At 38.5% G+C, this 23,713-nt stretch overlaps 1 protein-coding gene and 1 pseudogene across 1 annotated transcript; one reads left to right on the forward strand and one right to left on the reverse strand.

Annotated features, from left to right (window-relative positions):
- Window positions 1–5,385: 5,385 nt before the first annotated feature.
- Window positions 5,386–7,563, forward strand: LOC147625878 (arginase 2, chloroplastic/mitochondrial-like). Its single transcript, XM_086817745.1, has 4 exons — window positions 5,386–5,595; window positions 7,152–7,361; window positions 7,451–7,504; window positions 7,558–7,563. The coding sequence occupies exons 1-4, from the start codon at window positions 5,386–5,388 to the stop codon at window positions 7,561–7,563; spliced, it is 480 nt and encodes a 159-aa protein (XP_086673871.1).
- Window positions 7,564–10,082: 2,519 nt separating this feature from the next.
- On the reverse strand, window positions 10,083–22,043 carry LOC147625879 (arginase 1, mitochondrial-like; annotated as a pseudogene).
- Window positions 22,044–23,713: the final 1,670 nt, after the last annotated feature.

The following is a 23,713-nucleotide window of genomic DNA, read 5'->3' on the forward strand; positions in this document are numbered from 1 at the left end:
GAGATTTGGCCTTGAAGACTGCAAGCCTATTGCTACTCCAATGGAGAAAGGTTTGAAGTTGAGTCTTCATGATGCTGGAGATCACTTTGATGTCACACTCTATCAGACAGCTGTTGGTTGCCTCATTTATGTATGTATTACGAGGCCGGACATTCAGTTTGCAGTCTCACAGGTGAGCAGGTTTATGCATAGCCCAGGGTCTCAACATTGGAAGGCAGTTAAACGCATCTTTCGCTACTTGAGTGGCACCATACATCTTGGGTTGTTTTATCCCAAGGGGGGATCGTTGCCGCCAGATTTACATGCTTTTTCGGACTCAGATTGGACTGGTTGCTATGACACAAGAGTGTCCACAAGTGGTTTTTGTTTCATGCTCGGTAGCTCATGCATATCTTGGTTGAGCAAGAAGCAACCTACTGTGGCCACTTCTAGTTGTGAAGCTGAGTACAGGGCAGCTTTCACAGCTACGGTTGAGTGTGTGTGGCTCAGACAGCTTATCGCTGACTTGGGTGTTGGACAGGAGTCTGCCACCTCTATCTTCACTGATAGTCAGAGCGCATTGACAGTTGCGAGAAACCCAGTTTTTCATGCTCGCACAAAGCGCATTGAGGTGCATTATCACTATGTCAAGGAGAGACTCTCAGCAGGAGAGATCAGCTTGGCCTATGTGCCAACACAGGACAACCTCGCCGATCTTTTCACAAAGGCGCTTCCTCGTGAGAAGTTCGAAGCTTTCCGCAAAGCTTTGGGCTTGCTCTCCTTTGTGGACTGATCCGGGCATGGCACTCCCCTATACATGAGTGCCAGCTCTCGTTCACACCATCACTCCCAGGGGGAATTTGTTGCCATATATATATAGGCAGTGATGTGTGTGAACACACTTAGGACCGCCGGGGCACTTTTTCCCTCTTTAGGAGGTTTTTTTCCCCGGCTTGTAAATACGCCTATCCTTCTAGGGCTAACTGATCTTTTGTACATTGACACAATCTAATACACTTTGTGTTGTGTGCATTCTTGCTTCTTCTTCTCCAAGCTTTGTGTGCTTTCCTGCAACCCTAATTCCAACAGATTGTACCATTCAAAATACCGTCGCTATCTATATATTCACAATGACTCTTATGTAGATGCCAAGAAGAGAAAAAGTATAATAAGGTCTTCTTCTTTTTTTGGGGCTTTAAGCTTGGAGAGAATAGTTACCCCCCACAATATGTGGACCGATATAGATCTCTTGTTACACAACAACTTCTACTTTATGCTCATAAAGCACCTATGGAAAAATAAATCGCTTCAACTTATGGAGTGCAACATGAGGAGCATGTTACAGATTCAGATGTTGGGGTGAAGGAGACCATGTAGGAGGAGGCTATTGTCACAGATAATGCTGCTAGTTTGCACAAGCCCATCCTCGATGAGATTGTGACCGCTTTAGTTTTTTAGAATCAATAGACCATGCATGAGAAAGTTGTTGCCACATCATCTATTTTTGGCACGTAGGACACTATCCTTGAGGAACCTACTACAATTGCAGCTGTAAATCTTGAACTTAAAGTGCTAGATGAGGAGGCGTCCACCATTTTTGTGTAGGAGAATCTGATGATTTTTGAGAAGGAGACAACTTTTGTTTTTGGAGAGGGTGGTGTCATGGATGATTTGGAGCACAAGGACACCATTCATGTGGAGGATCAGCCTGCGCGGACGAGAAGCTTGATGATGATCACATGCACTAAACTTCTAAGGAAGCTTCACATATGGAGCCTCCCACATCATCTACATAGTAGGACATTATTGCATGAGTATTTTAGTCACTCATTCTTGTAAATCTTACTTGTATTTATACAATACCTGGAATTAAAATCTTTCAGCTATCTCAATCATTCCATTTGGGATGTCTTTACATTGTATGATGCTCGCTCTTCTTTGCATTACCTGTGAACATGTGATTGGAATCAATATTATGAATAAGAAACTACACATGTAAAATTATGTTGACGGTGGAGAACCTCACGATTAAACGACTCTGTACACCAAGTGCCCGTAGGAAGTCTATGCAGGTGAGATGTGAAATATCACGTGTCACTTCGAAAAAGCCCTTCGCGTGCACCACGCGTTCAGGGATCCTCTCCCGATCGAATTGAGCGAGCCTCTTGACCAAATGATAATCTTCTAAAAGGATAGGACCTGCAGATAGAATATGATTTACACAACCTCTGATTAGTAAACATTTGAGCAGGAAAGAGTTTAAATGTAAGGGAGCACAACTTATACAGAAATCAAGGAAATCAACTGTTCATTCAAAACAAGGCAAGCGAGCTTATCCAATCATAAGAACTCAAAAGTTTTGAGAATGTGCTTACCTCTGGCACTGACAGTTAAAGAATTTTGGATTGTGCCTTGCATGCGGCTTTAGATAGTTTCTATATTCTTAGCCTTAAGCTCCCCACCATGGTCAGTGAATGTAGCCCCCCCCCCCCCCCCGGGTTGCCATCAATGCCATTAGCATCATGGTCTGCATCTACAAACTTACCAAGGACAAGCGTTGTTAAGATAAAATATGTTCTCGTTTTTCATTGATTAAATTATTTCTTGCAGCTATTCCAATGGATCATGCTACATCTCCTTTGCTAACAACTTGGAAGCTTAGAACCATCACCCGTTTGTTTCCTAAGGCATCATATAGGATACTCCAAGGGGGGGAAGACCTCAATGAGAGCGTGGACAGAATCCAATCATCGACAATGGCATCAACATAATGCTGTGAGCACCAGAATGGGGGGCCAATGGGCTAAATGGATGTTGATGGACATGTAATGTTTTCTTTTTCTTAAGCAACAATCACAACAACAAAGCAATTTTCTATAGCAACGTGGTTTTTGAGGATAAATACAATCTCTTCACCATCGAGAGATCGCGTAATGTTGCTATGATTGCTTCATCAACCCTTTACACATGAACAATTCATGTGTGAAGTCCTCCATCAAATATGAATTTTTGCATTATTCATGAATAATGAGTAGAGTGCATTTTTCCATCTTTATAGAGAGTAAAAGAGATGGCCATGACTGGTGGTGCACCATATCAACTTCTCAAATTTGCAATATGAGTATGACTACTGACATTCAGGTAATATGTCGATATCTTATCTATTCACAATGCTACTTCGTGACTCTACTGGACTCTTTATTCTCGATGCTCATGACGCCCAGAGAAGGGCTCATGACGCCCAGGGAAGGGCCCATTCCCTTGGATTATAATTCTTTGGGAAAGGAAGCGCACCACCTCCTCGGCCACAATATGTGTGGTTATAATAATTACATTATATATTATTATTATACTTTGTTTTCTTTCATTGACCAAGATATTTTACTTCAACCTAAATTCTTACAACATTCCTCTATTTTGATGCATGTTCTCAAACCCAGGCAACATTTGGAGTCAAGAGAGATGAGCAGGTTGGATGCTAAATTGAAGAATGATGACAACACTATTCATGTCATTATCACAATAGTATGGAGACTGCAATGAGGATAACGTATGAGCTCTTTTGAGCATAGCCTTATTTATGTATTTTTTAGAATTCAATTTCCAAAAGGCACAATTCTTTAGACATCACCAACTCAGTAAATAAAGCACCACCTTTGACATTTGCAGGGAGGATCGAATCTTGATGGACCTTGTCAATGTCTCGTTTCCATAATTTTACTAATTCTATTCTTGTCCTTCTAACATTTTAATAGTTTATATGATTTAAGTTAAATAACAAGTTACGTGTTACTTGAACAAAAGTGGACTATAGAATACATAAATGGATAAAAAACAAGGCCAAACAAGGAAAGAAATGATAAGCAGAATTAATTTGTGACCATTTCTTTGGCCATTATCTTGCAACACTGCATTTTGTTGTGATTATGTTAATGTCTATTTTATCCTCTCATGTTAGACTGCCTACCCACCCTAGTTGTTAACAATGAATGAAAATCAATTCCAAATAGTTCCCTTGTCTCCATTAGAATATCGTCGCACAATTGAGTGAGTATACAACATTGCCTAAGTGAAATGACACTCATTAGGTTTCCATTCTCAGTAACAATAACATCAAGTAACTCATTTGCAAGTCCAAAAGAGTTCACATCCTGATCCAGTGGCACAAGTTGTGTACCAATCTACCTACTATATTTATAATAAAAAGAAAATATACAATTTTGAAAAGCAATCATGTATTTTAGTTGAATTTTGTTGAGGAAAACCTCACACTACACGTTGTTGGATGTTTTCCTATCCTAACCATCATCCAAAAAATGTGGAATGCCTTTAGTTCCACTTGCTTTGTATGTCAACATTGATTTGCAATCTTTTATTGAAAAATATGAAATAGCTCTACGAACACAGTCAATGGCATGCAAAATGTTTATTTTCACTATTCTAGTAGCAATCTTTGGTCTTAAAGACTAGTGTACCTCTATGAAGAGCTTGGCTCTATATGCCTATGTTACATTGGCATCAAGAATAGGCTAGTCCACTGAATTCCATGCTGGGAGATCTTGTCTTTGTAAAGCACCATGTGTTTTACGATTGTTCAGCAGTTGGTAAAAATGGTCATAAAAAATATACCCGAATATTTAGCAAGTTGTATTGTAGATCTACCTTGACATTGCAATTCGCCTATGTCCCCATGTAAGACATCCCAGAATCCTAGAATACACTCTATTAGTTGCCACTCCTCATAGGATGAAGGGTATATGTCTAAACAAGAAAGCAGGCATTGTCGATCAATGATAAAGAAAAAAGATTTTTGTTTGAAATTCCAATAGCCTGGAAAAGATACTTACAATTAGGTCTGTGTTGTGGAAGATAGCTTGGATAATCTCGCAATACAAGTTCTCTATACATGTATGCATGCTGTATCAAAATTTCTTTTATGCATTTTTTCCCTTTCAAGATTCTAAAATATTTTACCCTACGCTTCCAAGATGCCAAAAAAATATTAGCTCACCATGGTTTCTTCCTTCTATTGGGTTGCATTAGCACGCATGATCCTTTTAACACAGCTAACTTCCACAGTGACAATACTGGAAACTTCTATACATGAGATAGAAGAGGTAGGTTGATAAGGCAGACCTACTTTGTACATCTTCACATTTTTAACTTGCAAATTTGTATTTTTGACTCGTCGTGACTATGATTCAAGAGATGGTTATGAAATACCTTACCCTTTCATATTCTTGTACAAGAAATACCTTATGCTTTTACAATATGCTTGCAAAAAGCACCAATGCTTTCATAAAGAGGCTCATGCTAACTTCTATCACGACTATGATTCAAGAGATGGTCATGACATACCTTAGGCTTTCATATTCTTGTACAAGAAATACCTCATGCTTTCATAATATGCGTGCAAAGGACCAATGCTTCCATGAAGAGGCTCATGCTAACTTCCCTCCCGACTTGTCACATAACCATGGAGGGAAGGATTTGGCAGATCCACGGGTCTTAGCTGATGTTGGGGATTTTCCAATCCAAGAGTTGCAAAATCTTGGGATCGGAGATGAACTCTTAATGAAGACAGTCTCTAACTCTGTGAAGCTGGTCATGGATCAGGTAGACATGAAATTAAAAGACGTTTCAAGTGATGGTTTACTTAACTTTACTTGTCTTTTACTTTATTTATTACCACATGGACTCTTCTCATCTTGAGCTTGTTGTGATTTAACTATTGCTTTGTGGAGGGGTTGTGTTCACAATTAATTGTTAAAATGTGGTTGTGATTTAACTCTTGCTTTGTGGAGGGGTTGTGTTCACAACTAATTGTTAAAATGTGGTTGCATGGGAATTTAGGTTGAGAACTAGATGATGATGCAAGACTTGCATTTAATGTAAGAATAACAAAGCCAACGCAATTTTCCTTGTAAAAGGAAACACCAAATGGCTTGTCTTTTGCCAATTATGAGCATTGCAAATTTTGGTGGAGGTGAGATTGGTAGTCTTCCCTAGATGAGCACTCTAATATAGGAAGCCTCCTATGGGAATTCCTCCAAACACAACCTTTTCAAGCATTTGAGTTCATTGTAGTTACTAAAATAAAGCTGCAACAAATTACCTTTTAGTATAGTGTCTCACACTTTCCATTGGGCAAGATAGTGTGATAGTTAACCACCTATCTCTCGACATGCAAAAAAGTCAAGACATATGGAATTATTGTACTAAGGACCCATGAAATATGCAAAAAATGAAAAAAAAAAGACATTTGGAATTATTGTCATCCTTTCTTACAAAAGGTTAGACAATAGTTAAAGATAAACCATCATAATGCCTAGGGTTTGCGAAAGAATGTTGCCAAGTAACTTACTTCGCACTAATGTACATGACAAAATATTTCTAACATACATTTTGGGCCCATGGGAGCCACTAGAGGTTTTAAATTTGAATAGTTAATGTCTTAATTCTATGATGTTAATTCTCATATTTATTTGTAGCTCAATTTTTAATAGTGATCCCTTTGTCAAAACGTAGACTATACACATATTACAACTTCCTTTAGTCTCATAGGCCTTGAGAATGTGCTATGCCTTGAGATTAAATAAGTTGATTCAACATTAAAGGATTGGCTTACATAGCAAACAATTTTCAGTTAAGTTCATAAAAATATGCTAATATTTTAGATTTTTCAAAGGAGTTCTACATCTAGCCAGTTATCCATAGTTTTTCTATAGAGAGGAAGCCTCAAAGACTTAACAAGAACTAAGAAGTATGGAATCCGCAAGCTTGGTGCTTCTTCCATATTGCATAAAGTATGACCTTTCATGTACTTCTTTACTGCACTAGTAGGGATACTAATGTTTCTTTTACAAACTTTGAGATGTATACAATTTTCTTATTTTCGAACTTGTGCCCAAAAAAGTAAAATTGATATATGATTAAGCATAGTTACACATGTGCGCTATATTCTAGGATGGGTGAGGCATGGATGCCTTGGATTAGGAAACTTCCATGTCCATCCTATTTCCATGGTTCTTAATTCCAACCACATTTTACAATTAGTTGTGAACACAACCTGTCCACAAAGCAATAATTAAATCACAGCCACAAGCATGTAAAAAACCACAACCCTAAAGATTCTCAACTTTTGTTTTATAAATGTTTTCTTTTCTTGACAGTATCCTCTTCGCCCTTTGATTATTGGGGGTGATCACTCCCTCTCCTACCCTATTGTACGAGCAGTTGCAGAGAAGCTTGGGGGCCCAGTTGATATCATCCACTTTGATGCACATCCGGACCTTTATGAATCTTTTGAAGGAAACAAGTTCTCGCATGCATCATCCTTTGCACGCATCATGGAAGGTGGCCATGCTCGTCGTCTTTTGCAGGTTTGCTTTTATATTCTCCTTTCATTTCATTATAATAGTACGTGAGAGAAATTCAAATAATTTTTTGCTCTTTTCTTTGTAATGCAAAGGTTGGAATACGTTCTATAAACAAAGAGGGGAGGGCGCAAGCCGAGAGGTTTGGAGTGGAGCTTTTAAATCTTTATAGATATAAATGCACACATTTATATCTTTATAGATATAAATGTGTGTGTGTGTGTGTGTGTGTGTGTGTACATATATATACATATGTATGTATGTATGTATGTATGCATGCATGCATGTATGTATGTATGTATGTATATGTATGTGTATATGAATATGAATATATATGTATATGTATATGTATATATATATATATATATATATATATATATACATATATATATATATATATGTATATGTATGTGTATATGAATATATATGTATATGTATATGTATATATATATATATATATATATATATATATATATATATAGATAGATAGATAGATAGAGAGAGAGAGAGAGAGAGAGAGATTTCTCATGTAATGTTTCCAAAAACAAAAAGTTAATAAATTATAAAATTCAGTGAAAATCAAACCCAAAATGTTTATATTTCATGCATTTTTTATCGTAGCAAGTACAATTGTATAGCTTGCCGTTGTCACTAAATTTGTGTTTCTACCTCATTTGAACATTCTACAATTGAACTTCATTCATCCCTGCAAATAAATTGACCGTTCATTGAAAGCATCCCTTAGCCATAGCAATATTTAACTTTGGTGCTTTAGTGAATTTAGTTGAATTTTGGATGAGCAAAATGTTGGGCCTTGCAATTTTCAATATTTTTTTATGCTCATATGTCAAAGATCAAGAATTTGGGATGTGGCATCATTATTTGAAAAGCTATTAAAAATGTCTTAAGAAGAAACTCATATCAATACTTAAGAAACCTTAAGTGTTTAGCACAGTGTTTTTATCATATTTGTAAGATCAAACTTAGAATTTGTGAGGCTCGCTCCCACATGAAGACAAGTACATATACATGTTGTGAGTGCACAAGTTGTTATTTGATGATAAATATCACAAATATATATTTCCAAATCGCTTTCTAAGGATATGCTCATTGTACTAGCATTAGGAGATTTTGATTCAAGCAATGTGTAGCTTTTTTAGGATCATCTTTATTTTTTCTCATCTTTATCCTCGTCAGGGTACTTACTTTACTTAGCACCTTCTCCCTTTTGGTGATGTTGGCATAGGCAAGGCCTTTTTTTTTATTTCTGCTACAAGCTTTGTTAAGTGAACCTTGTGATTATAATGCTAATATATATGTGTATGTGTGAGTGTGTGCACGCACGTCGGGGTGTGTGTGTGTGCGCGCGCGCGCGCACGTGCGCGCGCATTTGTATGTATGTATACACATCTCATATACATATACATATACACATTGTAGACACATATAGATACACATGCATACATACATACATACATATGTGCATGCATGCATGCATGTGTGTGTGTTTGTGTGTGTGGTACACACACACACACACACACACACACACACAGATATCCCATGAAAATTTCACAGACCCATTTTCAATGTAGATATCCTCCTTGCACCCATGGGCATTGAGCTTGTTTGGCTAACACAAGCAATCAAGGCCAAGACATGTCAACTTTAATCCACCTCATTGCACCCAATAGGGGTGCCAATAGCATTGGTAGAATTATTATCTGTAAGTAAAGAAACCAACTTGAAAACAAAAGAACTTTATTTTTTGTATTGAGGAAAAAGTTTCACTAATTTTAAAAAAAAGTGAATTGTTGGATTTATATACATATACCAATCTAATTCATAAAAACTTAGTTAAGGTAGTGTCATTCTAAGTGTTACACATGTACATCCTTTCCCTACATGCGTATTATTATGAACAAAAATTTTCCAATAAATCCTTGGTAATTATATATACATACATGCATGAATTCACACACACACACACACACACACACACACATGCACGCGTGCTCTCTCTCTCTCTCTCTCTGTCTCTCTCTCTCTCTCCTCCCCCTTGTTTCTTTTGACAAATGGTATCTAAAAATTGTGTGTTGTTTAAATTTAGGTGTTATTTAGAAAATCCTCCTACTACTTGTAGTGTATTTGTGTAAAAATCTTTTAAATTTTATTTATGATTTTTATCTATTAAAATAGAGAAATTGTAATAAAAAAATCCACCAAAACATTCGAAAGACAAATCCGTTTAACTTTGTGCGTGTGTCTATTTGTAGTGTTACATGTTGGCCCTTTATCACATTATGAGTATTAAAAATAACACCTCTTTAGAATCCAGATGAAAATAAGATGCAACCACAAATATGCATGTTAATCGATTTGTCTTGATTGTGAAAATGTGAATGTGTAATGAAATTTTCATTTTGTGATCAAATGAATTTATTTTCTTCAAAATCACTTATTTTTCCATAGATGGCACAAAGTAGGCCCTCTTTCTTTTGAACAAAGATATGTAGGAACACAATCATTACTAGAGCATTACCATTAATGAAAATGGCCACATGAATCACATGATTAACTTGACTAACATGAATGATTCTTAAAACATGCTTTTTCCACATAAGATTCAATGAGATAGTACTATCCCACTGATACATAGATTAGAATCCCTTGTAGGTAATTGGATGCATTCAATCTTTCAATGCTCATGTTTGCATATTGTGAACTTAATTTATTACTAAGATTGTTTGGCTATGATTATCTTGAGGGGTAATTTTCACATTTTTGACATCTTTGCAGTTAGTTCTCGTACAAATTTTGATGCCACCATGGCGGTCATATGATATGATGTGTCACGTTGAGGATTGTACTCCACAACATCGCCTGCAACAATGTCTCCCTTCAAGTGTTGTAAGATATTCATCACATCACGGAAGGAGAGTCCACCAGACTCTATGTGAGACACTCCTGGTGCAAAACCTGGGTCGAGGCAATCTCGTCAATGGATACGTACACACCTTTTGCACCCACGCCAAGCTCCTACAATACACAGTCCAACATGAACATAAATAATTTTGTCACATGGCAAATATGGTGATGAAACATAGTTGAATGTCTTTTCATGGTTTAAAATGGTTTTTTGCTACCTCAGTAGTAAAAGGTGGGCAAAATGTCCAAGTAAAGGTTGGACAAAAGGCCATATATGGATGCATCATCATTATCAAAATTAAGCTTGGAGCATTATTCTACAACTTAAGGCTGGGTAAGATGTGGCATACCAAATTCTCCAAAAATTCTCGATGTTTTTCAAAATGTTTCATCTCATAAAGCTCCACTCCAAACCTCTCGGCTTGCGCCCTCCCCTCTTTGTTTATAGAACGTATTCCAACCTTTGCATTACAAAGAAAAGAGCAAAAAATTATTTGAATTTCTCTCACGTACTATTATAATGAAATGAAAGGAGAATATAAGAGCAAACCTGCAAAAGACGACGGGCATGGCCACCTTCCATGATGCGTGCAAAGGATGATGCATGCGAGAACTTGTTTCCTTCAAAAGATTCATAAAGGTCCGGATGTGCATCAAAGTGGATGATATCAACTGGGACCCCAAGCTTCTCTGCAACTGCTCGTACAATAGGGTAGGAGAGGGAGTGATCACCCCCAATAATCAAAGGGCGAAGAGGATACTGTCAAGAAAAGAAAACATTTATAAAACAAAAGTTGAGAATCTTTAGGGTTGTGGTTTTTAACATGCTTGTGGCTGTGATTTAATTATTGCTTTGTGTAGATAACTGGCTAGATGTAGAACTCCTTTGAAAAATCTAAAATATTAGCATATTTTTATGAACTTAACCCAAAATTGTTTGCTATGTAAGCCAATCCTTTAATGTTGAATCAACTTATTTAATCTCAAGGCATAGCACATTCTCAAGGCCTATGAGACTAAAGGAAGTTGTAATATGTGTGTAGTCTACGTTATGACAAAGGGATCACTATTAAAAATTGAGCTACAAATAAATATGAGAATTTACATCATAGAATTAAGACATTAACTATTCAAATTTAAAACCTCTGGTGGTCCCATGGGTCCAAAATGTATGTTAGAAATATTTTGTCATGTACATTAGTGCTAAGTAAGTTACTTGGCAACATTCATTCGCAAACCCTAGGCATTATGATGGATTATCTTTAACTGTTGTCTAACCTTTTGTAAGAAAGGGTGACAATAATTCCAAATGTCTTTTTTTTGACATTTTTTGCATATTTCATGTGTCCTTAGTACTTATTGCTGATTACACACCATTTAATTCATGTCGAGAGATAGGTGGTTAACTATCACACTATCTTGCCCAATGGAAAGTATACTATACTAAAAGGTAATTTGTTGCAGCTTTATTTTAGTAACTACAATGAACTCAAATGCTTGAAAAGGTTGTGTTTGGAGGAATTCCCATAGGAGGCTTCCTATATTAGAGTGCTCATCTAGGGAAGACTACCAATCTCACCTCCACCAAAATTTGCAAAGCTCATAATTGGCAAAAGACAAGCCATTTGGTGTTTCCTTTTACAAGGAAAATTGCGTTGGCTTTGTTATTCTTACATTAAATGCAAGTCTTGCATCATCATCTAGTTCTCAACCTAAATTCCCATGCAACCACATTTTAACAAAAGCAAGAGTTAAATCACAACCACATTTTAACAATTAATTGTGAACACAACCCCTCCACAAAGCAATAGTTAAATCACAAGCACAAGATGAGAAGAGTCCATGTGGTAATAAATAAAGTAAAAGACAAGTAAAGTTAAGTAAACCATCACTTGAAACGTCTTTTAATTTCATGTCTACCTTATCCATGACCAGCTTCACAGAGTCAGAGACTGTCTTCATTAAGAGTTCATCTCCAATCCCAAGATTTTGCAACTCTTGGATTGGAAAATCCCCAACATCAACTAAGACCCGTGGATCTGCCAAATCCTTCCCTGCATGGTTATGTGACAAGTCGAGAGGGAAGCTAGCATGAGCCTCTTCATGGAAGCATTGGTCCTTTGCAAGCATATTATGAAAGCATGAGGTATTTCTTGTACAAGAATATGAAAGCCTAAGGTATGTCATGACCATCTCTTGAATCATAATCGTGATAGAAGTTAGCATGAGCCTCTTTATGAAAGCATTGGTGCTTTGCAAGCATATTGTAAAAGCATAAGGTATTTCTTGTACAAGAATATGAAAGGGTAAGGTATTTCATAACCATCTCTTGAATCATAGTCACGACGAGTCAAAAATCCAAATTTGCAAGTTAAAAATGCAAACCTATTCATTAAAATGCTACGTACTATACATAGTCACGAAGAGTCAACATTCCAAATTTGCATAGCTCATGATGTGTCATAACTTCCCCCAAGGGACTCTATGTGTCCTCTCCCCCCTAACCACTCATAAATGGAGGAAAGTAGCAAAATGAAAAGAGGTGAAGCACCCAACCTTCCTCGGTTGTGGAATTGGCACTTGCAGACCAAATGGCCTCTCGTACAAACGGAGGAGCAAAAGCCGTTCCTCGATGGTAAGACGAGTTGTGGCCCAAAGGAAGTCCAAGAAGACAGGAGACTGCTTGTGCCCCACCAGCAGCATGCACAACCTCAGCCTGTAATAAGATAACAACTAACACACTAAGTCAGCAACAGGGATGATGGAATGCATGTTACTAAGAATTGGAAGCATTAGACGATATGATAAAATTGCCTTAGCCCTTGCGCTCTCGTGAAGGAGAGCTAGCGAAGCGTTTATGACACGATCCTGGGCATGGCGAGACGATGCTGTTACTGGGATGGTGTATTCGGAAAAGTTTCTCGCACGCAGCTGGGTCTCGAGCTTTCTCAGGTGCTGGGCAATCCTCATCATGGCTGCAAATCAATCAGAAACCTCTGCTACAAAGAAAATGGACAAGTCGTAAGCATGAAATCTCTGTTCCTACACAAACTGTTAACTAGAAAGTAAAGGCATGGAAGCAAGGCGACCACCTTATAATAATGGTCTGCTAGTTGGTAATGTGAGCGATGGAGCAATTTCTGGAAATCGGAAGTGGAGATTATCTACTATCTAGAGTTGGTTACGAGTCAGGATTCCTGACTTCTGACAGAAACGGCTTGGCCCGCAATTTGATCACGAGGCCAAAATAAAAGCCTGAAACTTGTACACATGCATGCCAAACTTGCCAGTAGCGAGACTCTCGTTAACTTTGTTTGTTCAGGCGTGCGAATACTTTGCCAGTAGCGAGACTCTCGTGCGTCGTGAATTTTGTGCAACTCTGACTCCTGCGCTTAATGCTCTTATAAAGGCCAACTTACGTAATAAATACAATGACAAGTTGGTTTACAAACCAAGCTGCTTGCGTTACATACCCGGATTCATGGGGGATTACAGATTACCAAATTGGTAAATTGTAACTCCCCCATGATTCCATGTATCAGGAGCTTGGCCAAAGCTAAATCTCCGACTCTTGTAACCTGTATTGTCTTTTTTCAGTAATGAAAATGCCTTTTATTGAAAAAAAAAAAAAAAAACCAAGCTGCTTGCGTGAACAAGCTCCAAGGGTCTGAGGCAACTATTTCAAAGAGTTATGCATGCTGACTTTTCTTAATGCTGCTTAATGTTAGTTTAAATTCAGGTTAGTAGTAGTTTAGTTGATAGTCGTGAAGTATTTAATCTTATGTGAGATTATTTAAATGGGGTCCCAGCATTTTTAATGGTCCATGCACCGGAGTGATCGACTCTAAGGTGCTAGCGAATTCATAAGCTAGGGCACGGGTTTCCTCCGAGCGTCAGGGGCTCATCAGAGCCTGAGACCCTGGCTGGTCCAAAAAAAAAAAAAAAGGTCCATCCCCTCTCCACTTCTCTCCTCTCCTCTCCTTTTACTCATCTACCTGTTTCCATATTTATTCACCTTCACTTGCATTTTTCACTACCCCTTTCCTTCCACTTTTCCTTCCCTTTTACAAGTTATTGGAAAACATTACTGCCTAAGCTTGTTAAAAGCAAGACTATAGTGGTTTAGTCAGATGTAATTGCTTTTATTTTGTCAATGTTTACTATTTTAGTAATGATGTGGTTCGTATAAATTTTTAGTTAGATGTTAAATTAGATTATATGTGATGGCTTGTTTTGTCTTTTAGCTTGTATGACACCACCCTTTATTAAAAGCACATGCTATTATTTAAATGTAGGAAGAGGGTCCCGCACTTATATTTGATGGTCCATCCCCTCTTTCACTCTCTCCTCTCCTCTCTTTTCACTCATCTACCCTTCCCCGTATTTATTCACCTTCACCTACTTTTTTATATTTCCCTCTCCTTTCAACTTACACCCTTCATTTTGGTTTTACAACTTATTGGGAATTTTTATTGTAAACTTATTAGAGTTACTTTAAAGTTTCTCTAAATGGGAGCTTAGTGGTTGTGCCACCTTGAGACACAAAATGTAGACATAATGTCAATTGAAATAAGTGTTTCAATCCAATAATTAACTAGCATGATTGACCTTGAAACCTAAATCACTTCACTCATTATTAATGACTATTTCATAATGAGAAGCAAGTCAGTTTGTCAACATCCATCTTCCGATTGTTTACACAAGTTTCAAATGCTACAAAAACTAGGCAAAATCAAGCATCTCCTAGCTCTTGTAGTGCATGGCTACAATGTGCTCCATGTCACCTATGCACTTTCTCCAATTGAGTTGGGGGACATTTAGCCACCATAGCCCAGATAAGAGCATAGTGGGATGGGACTCTTAGAGCATCTTCACATGACCACTGTAGTTTGCAAACCTGCTTGTCTTTGTCAATCTGGACTTAGAAACTAGTTTTTGGGTTGGTCCCTACCGTCAAAGTAAGGGCTCAAGAAAAAACCAAGTATGCAACTACTTGCAACATGTGATTTTGACATGTCAAGGACTTTGTAGCTAACACCTCACCTTGCATGCACACCTGTCTTGAGGAACTACATTGCGTGTGAACAATACCTCTAGTTTTTTGTCAATTATGGGTTTACAAACTAGACCCTATGTATGAACAAGCTCTTACATGTGTTAAATAAGGTGGATTATCCACTGCAGCCCTTGCTTTTAGAGAGTTTGACTTGGAAACCCCATGTAATGATGGCACACATGTAGGCTCCAGATGAAGATGATGAAGGCACAACCATGTTGTTTGCTAAATTTATTCCTGGATCTGCTAGTTGTCCTGGGTCCCCTTATGTCCAATGGGACAAGTGTTTCTCTGCAATTCATAAATGCATGTGCTGTAGCTCCTCCACCCCCATGGTGGGATGAGCTCTAAGTGACTTTCTCCTTGACTTGGTAATTCCTATTTTCAATAAAGTCAAGATTAAATCAACACACATTTCTAAATGCTTTAGTTTAGTAAGTTTTTTATTATTAAGAAAATTATGAAATGTTTATCGATATTCATATGTTAAAATTTAGTTTGTTGTGTATGACATTAAACACGGTTAATAGTATGAATGTTCACCCCATATGCTCGAGACACAAAAAAGCTTTATGAGGTGTAGACCATAGTCATTTTGGATAAGTAAGAATAAAAGTTTTTGAAAATATTAATGAAAATGTTCTTTACATAGAATTTTCCTTAATCCTTTGCCTCACATTCCCATAGTGAATGTTGCTTCTAACATCACTTCTATGTTTGTAAGTACTATAAAAAAGGCAACAACCACTTGTTAGGGTGAATTTATTTGAAGTTATTCAAACAAGTGTAAAGATATACTTGATTACAACATAAAAATGTATATATAAAATACATAATCAAGCATTGTAATTTTTAAATAAACACCTAATACATGCATTATTAAACCTTGAATGTTTACACTATAGGCATGTTGGCTCATTGTTGAGCCTCACACATTCTAATATATATTTCGAGTCATCTTCAAATAGACATCTATAAATAAAGACTTGAAAACTTCTATATATACTCTTTTATTAGCAAGTTTTCCTTTGTTTCTTCATTCCTTGTGATTCTATATGCCTCACAAAAATGTTGTCTATTAATGGGCTCAAACTAGCACTATTGCCCTTCACTTTATCTAACTTGGCCTTAGAAATTTCCCCCTCCTCAAGCAGATCTTGTAGGTGGTGCAATAACCCTACACTGCCCTAGCAAAGCCTATCCACCAAACCTACGCTTGGAGATCTTCTCCTCCTTTAAAAGTGTAGTTTTGAATGAGTTGCCCGCCATCATCGTGGACCACATTGATTGCTACCATTATCATGGAGCTCACTCACTCCTTGCCCCATCAACATTCAGCCTGGTAAGATCCTTCACTAATCTGAACCTCGCCTCCTCAAATTGCGAATGCATGGGTGAAGAGTTAGGTGGGCACTGTGACGTGGACTAATCGATCATTGCCGAAAAAACCCAAACAAGGAAAAATAAAAACCATGAATTTAAGCTTTGCCAAACAAGCATCGTGCATAAGACTTACTTATATAGGCAGGGCAAAAAAACTTTCTTCTCATGCTAGACTTAAGGCTTTATATTTTTGTAGATTTAAAAAAATAGATATATCGTGACATGTTCAAGAAATTCACTCAATAGTATATGTGACTGGCATGTAAGTTCAAGAGAACGACATATTTAATTAATATTTTTCTCACATTTATACTAACAAAAGAGTGGCATAAAAAAGTTTTGGAAAAAAAAAAGAGACTACATGGGAATTATATATAGTGAAAAAAAAAATCCCAAGGTGACATGTGATCGTCTAACATGTATGAAAGTTCTTTTGGCCTTGCATGTTCATTTCACAATGGCAGTACATTGTCTAATTGCCTTGGGGTCGGCATTGGCAAAGAAGAAGGAACTTTTAATGCATGTGTGAAGCTGCAAGCTGCACGAGGTGGCTCACTGCAGACACTGATAGAGAGTAGCAAGAGGAGGATCAGGAGGAGGCAAAAAGAGGAGGAAGACTATAGAAAATTTAGGCAACTCCCTATACATGAATTTTAGGGGGAACCAGGAAATTTTAGCATATTTCCTAGATAAGACTAGGAAATTTTATTCCTAAATCTAGGAAATGAGTTTTCCTATTTAAATCACTAGAATAAATGTTTCCTATCACTACTACATGTTAGCCTAATACCGGCGCTTATACCGACGTCATTTAACGGGGTCTAAAAAAGCCCCGTCATCGGTATAAACGCCGGTATAAGCGTCGGAACCACAGCGTCGGTATAAGCGTCGGGTAACAATATTGGCGCCTATACCGTTGTCTATACCGACGCTCACCGGGGATAATACCGACGGCTAAACCGGCGTCTATACCGGTGCATATACCGGGGTGTATACCGGGTTTTATACCGACGCAAATACCGAGAGATATACCAATGAATATACCGACGCCAGTACCGGGGAATATACCGACGCTGTACCAGAAATTTTTTTTTGGGCAGAATAGTGCTGCCTGGCTATTGCCTGACTGCCTGCAATGAACAGGATCAACAACAGCAAATAGACAGCACCATTTTGTCTAAAATAGAGCACAAAAACAACCGTGCTCGTTTTTTTATTTTCCTGATCGACAAATAAGAAATTAAATTAAACATTAATACTCAAGAATGTTTTGATCATATTTCATTAGTTTGAAGGTCATCTTACATCATGGTAATGCCTCCCAATTGACGGTCTCTCCTTCTTCTTCAAGCATCTCAAACAAGGCCACAAGGCCATGTTTGTGAGCGTACTTCTCCTCTCGCCTACTTGGTGGGCGATTCATGGCCAACTCCTGCACAAACGATTAACAATTATAACTTTTAGAAATCAACATTTAGCCCACATACATACATTTACATAAATACAATTGCTACAAATACTTACGAATTCATGGCGCATGGTTTCGTAACCACCACTCCCAAGATGAGAAGCCCCTACTGTTTGGAGTCTTGCCCTTGCCGCCTCTCTTTGTTATTGAAACCTCTCTGGTGTCTCGGTGAGCTCCTGAGCAATGGCTGCCCACTCCCTGTCATCCAAACAGGTTTCTCTTTCCCCTCTCTAAATGCGTCCCTCGCCTCTGACCTACGATGCCCCATCAAAATGCGAGCTGTATACTGTATCCACTCATTAGAGACGACATTCATAGGGTCAGATGCCTGAAACTCTTGCTTTATCTTTGTATTTATATAATTTTTCTTCCCCTTATCTTGCTGATCCCATTTAGTCATGACAGAGTCGTGAAACTGTATAGTGCACAATTGTCGAATGCGTGTCTTCATTGCCTTCCCTGCACTATCCATTATTGGTGCCCCATCCCTAATTGTGTAAATCTTGCTGTTGTCATGGTCATGTGCACCCCAGGGAGTGGAAGGTGACCCTATGGGTGTGCTATCAACAGATGAGAGCGAAGGACGACGCTCACGTGGTGGTGGTGTCATAACATTTGTGGCACTACCACCACAACAACCTCCCCCTGAAGACCTACTACGTGAGCGTCGTCTATGTGAAGAGGTGGTAGATCGAGCTGTAAGAGGAGTGGAAGGCTGTGTGGTATGAGGTGTGGGAGCTGCTGTCGTACCCGCGGGTGTGGGAACTGGCGTCGGGAAGCCAGATGGTGAGGCAGATGTCCCTGCTCCAGAACCCCAGTAACTCTGAGCCATGGCTCTCTGCTCTGGAGTCATGGACGAAAGAAAACCATATAACTGCTGGGGACTCATGCCCTGCGGTGTAGGATTAAATGAGAAATCTGGACTGTAGTCGTAGGGCGGTGAGTCACCCATGGCCTGTTGGACAAAAAACCATATGACAAACTTGTGCGAAATGAAAATTACACGGTAAACAATGAAAGAACCATATGACAAACATTAACAATGATAAACAACATTGGTAAAACTATATCAACTTGCTCCTACAGTAGTGATTATGATGGTAAACATTAACAATGGGAAACAATGAAAGGACCTTCAATGTCATAAAACCATTACAAATATGTCATAACTATAGCTTATCCAATCATAAGAACTCAAAAGTTTTGAGAATGTGCTTACCTCTGGCACTGACAGTTAAAGATGAATTGTTGTTCCATACTGGAGCACCCGAATTGGTGGTGAAGAAGGGAGAATTGTACGCGCTCGAAGGACGAAACTGCGCAAGTAGAGAAATTGTCAGGTTCTAAATTCAAAGCTTCACCTTGAAATTTCTAGTACGTGATGGCACAATTTTGGCGAATACGTTCGAAGAATTCAATCTAGTTGCGAGAGAAATCTCTGGACAACTCTGGCGTGAGTCATGAAAGGGGACACAATTTCCTCAGAGCAGGCAATATTGCCGTCAATGCGCTTTCGACATTTCTAGTTGATTGCTTGCAAAGCGTTGAAGGACCTTAAACTTCTCAAGTGTCATAGCTTCTGCAATTGGCCTGACGTTGAGCCTTCGCTAAGCATTTCGATTGCAAAACCAATGACTTGCCCCCCCCCCTCTCAGGGTCTTAGAACTAGAGGTTAACTTTTTGTCAAATGGTCTTGTTGGGTGGATTTGTTGAATGTTGAATCAACTTATTTAATCTCAAGGCATAGCACATTCTCAAGGCCTATGAGACTAAAGGAAGTTGTAATATGTGTGTAGTCTACGTTATGACAAAGGGATCACTATTAAAAATTGAGCTACAAATAAATATGAGAATTTACATCATAGAATTAAGACATTAACTATTCAAATTTAAAACCTCTAGTGGGTCCAAAATGTATGTTAGAAATATTTTGTCATGTACATTAGTGCTAAGTAAGTTACTTGGCAACATTCTTTCGCAAACCGTAGGCATTATGATGGTTTATCTTTAACTATTGTCTAACCTTTTGTAAGAAAGGGTGACAATAATTCCAAATGTCTTTTTTTTTGACATTTTTTGCATATTTCATGGGTCCTTAGTACAATAATTCCAGATGTCTTTATGTTTGACTTTTTTGTATATTTCATGTGTCCTTAGTACTTATTGTCGGGAGATAGTTGCTGATTACACACCATTTAATTCATGTCGAGAGATAGGTGGTTAACTATCACACTATCTTGCCCAATGGAAAGTGTGAGACACTATACTAAAAGGTAATTTGTTGTTGCAGCTTCATTTTAGTAACTACAATGAACTCAAATGCTCGAAAAGGTTGTGTTTGGAGGAATTCCCAGAGGAGGCTTCCTATATTAGAGTGCTCATCTAGGAAAGACTACCAATCTCACCTCCACCAAAATTTGCAAAGCTCATAATTGGCAAAAGACAAGCCATTTGGTGTTTCCTTTTACAAGGAAAATTGCGTTGGCTTTGTTATTCTTACATTAAATGCAAGTCTTGCATCATCATCTAGTTCTCAACCTAAATTCCCATGCAACCACATTTTAACAATTAGTTGTGAACACAACCCCTCCACAAAGCAAGAGTTAAATCACAACCACATTTTAACAATTAATTGTGAACACAACCCCTCCACAAAGCAATAGTTAAATCACAACAAGCACAAGATGAGAAGAGTCCATGTGGTAATAAATAAAGTAAAAGACAAGTAAAGTTAAGTAAACCATCACTTGAAACATCTTTTAATTTCATGTCTACCTGATCCATGACCAGCTTCACAGAGTCAGAGACTGTCTTCATTAAGAGTTCATCTCTGATCCCAAGATTTTGCAACTCTTGGATTGGAAAATCCCCAACATCAGCTAAGACCCGTGGATCTGCCAAGTCCTTCCCTGCATGGTTATGCGACAAGTCGGGAGGGAAGTTAGCATGAGCCTCTTCATGGAAGCATTGGTCCTTTGCAAGCATATTATGAAAGGATGAGGTATTTCTTGTACAAGAATATGAAAGCCTAAGGTATGTCATGACCATCTCTTGAATCATAGTCGTGATAGAAGTTAGCATGAGCCTCTTTATGAAAGCATTGGTGCTTTTTGCAAGCATATTGTAAAAGCATAAGGTATTTCTTGTACAAGAATATGAAAGGGTAAGGTATTTCATAACCATCTCTTGAATCATAGTCACGACGAGTCAAAAATCCAAATTTGCAAGTTAAAAATGCAAACCTATTCATTAAAATGCTACGTACTATACATAGTCACGAAGAGTCAACATTCCAAATTTGCATAGCTCATGATGTGTCATATGAAGGTGCAACCACTTCCCCCAAGTGACGTTATGTGTCCTCTCCCCCCTAACCTCTCATAAATGGAGCAAAGTAGCAAAATGAAAAGAGGTGAAGCACCCAACCTTCCTCGGTTGTGGAATTGGCACTTGCAGACCAAATGGCCTCTCGTACAAACGGAGGAGCAAAAGCCGTTCCTCGATGGTAAGAGGAGTTGTGGCCCAAAGGAAGTCCAAGAAGACAGGAGACTGCTTGTGCCCCACCAGCAGCATGCACAACCTCAGCCTGTACTAAGATAACAACTAACACACTAAGTCAGCAACAGGGATGATGGAATGCATGTTACTAAGAATTGGAAGCATTAGACGATATGATAAAATTGCCTTAGCCCTTGCGCGCTCGTGAAGGAGAGCTAGCGAAGCGTTTATGACACGATCCTGGGCATGGCGAGACGATGCTGTTACTGGGATGGTGTATCCGGAAAAGTTTCTCGCACGCAGCTGGGTCTCGAGCTTTCTCAGGTGCTGGGCAATCCTCATCATGGCTGCAAATCAATCAGAAGCCTCTGCTACAAAGAAAATGGACAAGTCGTAAGCATGAAATCTCTGTTCCTACGCAAACTGGTAAACTAGAGAGTAAAGGCATGGAAGCAAGGCGACCACCTTATAATAATGGTCTGCTAGTTGGTAATGTGAGCGATGGAGCAATTTCTGGAAATCGGAAGTGGAGATTATCTACTATCTAGAGTTGCTTACGAGTCAGGATTCCTGACTTCTGACAGAAACGGCTTGGCCCGCAATTTGATCACGAGGCCAAAATAAAAGCCTGAAACTTGTACACTTGTGCTTTGTAGTTTGGCTCGCAGAATTCGTACCTACTAGTACACATGCATGCGCGTTGCCAGTAGCGTTAACTTTGTGTGTTCAGGCGTGCGAATACTTTGCCAGTAGCGAGACTCTCGTGCGTCGTGAATTGTGTGCAACTCTGACTCCTGCGCTTAATGCTCTTATAAAGGCCAACTTACGTAATATTTTTTTCATCTCTGGAAATCGGAAGTGGAGATTATCTACTATCTAGAGTTGGTGACGAGTCAGCATTCCTGACTTCTGACAGAGACGGCTTGGCCATCAAAAATAAAAGCCTGAAACTTGTACACTTGTGCTTTGTAGTTTGGCTCGTACACATGCATGCCCGTTGCCAGTAGCGAGACTCTCGTGCGTCGTGAATTTTGTGCAACTCTGACTCCTGCGCTTACAAGGGTACATGCTTTTGGGATAGCATATATAGCATCAGCACGTTACTTTGATTTTTGGCCCTCACAGAGTTAAGAGCTTGTTGGATTTGTTTGCAAACCAGCATGTGGCAAAGTTCGGGTTCACTTGTGCATGCAGGGCTGAGGTGTCAGCAAAGAGTTCCTTAACATATCAAAATCACCTGGTGCAGACATGGTTTTTCCTTGGGTCCTTGCTCTAGAATAGGGGCCAGCCCAAAATCCAATTTCCAAGTATGAGCTGCCAATGACTTGGTTTACAAACCAAGCTGCTTGCGTGAACAAGCTCCAAGGGTCTGAGGCAACTATTTCAAAGAGTTATGCATGCTGACTTTTCTTAATGCTGCTTAATGTTAGTTTAAATTCAGGTTAGTAGTAGTTTAGTTGATAGTCGTGAAGTATTTTATCTTATGTGAGATTATTTAAAGGGGGTCTCCACTCATGTCCCAGCATTTTTAATGGTCCATGCACCGGAGTGATCGACTCTAAGGTGCTAGCGAATTCATAAGCTAGGGCACGGGTTTCCTCCGAGCGTCAGGGGCTCATCAGAGCCTGAGACCCTGGCTGGTCCAAAAAAAAAAAAAAAGGTCCATCCCCTCTCCACTTCTCTCCTCTCCTCTCCTTTTACTCATCTACCTGTTTCCATATTTATTCACCTTCACTTGCATTTTTCACTACCCCTTTCCTTCCACTTTTCCTTCCCTTTTACAAGTTATTGGAAAACATTACTGCCTAAGCTTGTTAAAAGCAAGACTATAGTGGTTTAGTCACCTTATTCACTTATGTTGGAGAGATGTAATTGCTTTTATTTTGTCAATGTTTACTATTTTAGTAATGATGTGGTTAGTATAAATTTTTAGTTAAATGTTAAATTAGATTATATGTGATGGCTTGTTTTGTCTTTTAGCTTGTATGACACCACCCTTTATTAAAAGCACATACTATTATTTAAATG

The sequence above is a fragment of the Cibotium barometz genome, chromosome 23 (genome assembly GCF_041138505.1).
Source record: "Cibotium barometz isolate CiBa-2024 chromosome 23, ASM4113850v1, whole genome shotgun sequence".
NCBI lineage: Eukaryota > Viridiplantae > Streptophyta > Polypodiopsida > Cyatheales > Cibotiaceae > Cibotium > Cibotium barometz.

Coding starts and splice junctions, on each gene's coding strand:
- LOC147625878 (XM_086817745.1), top strand. CDS start 5,386: ATGCGTGCAAAGGACCAATGCTTCCATGAAGAGGCTCATGCTAACTTC. Junction 5,596..7,151: donor TGAAGCTGGTCATGGATCAG/GTAGACATGAAA, acceptor TTTTCTTGACAG/TATCCTCTTCGCCCTTTGAT. Junction 7,362..7,450: donor ATGCTCGTCGTCTTTTGCAG/GTTTGCTTTTAT, acceptor TGTAATGCAAAG/GTTGGAATACGTTCTATAAA.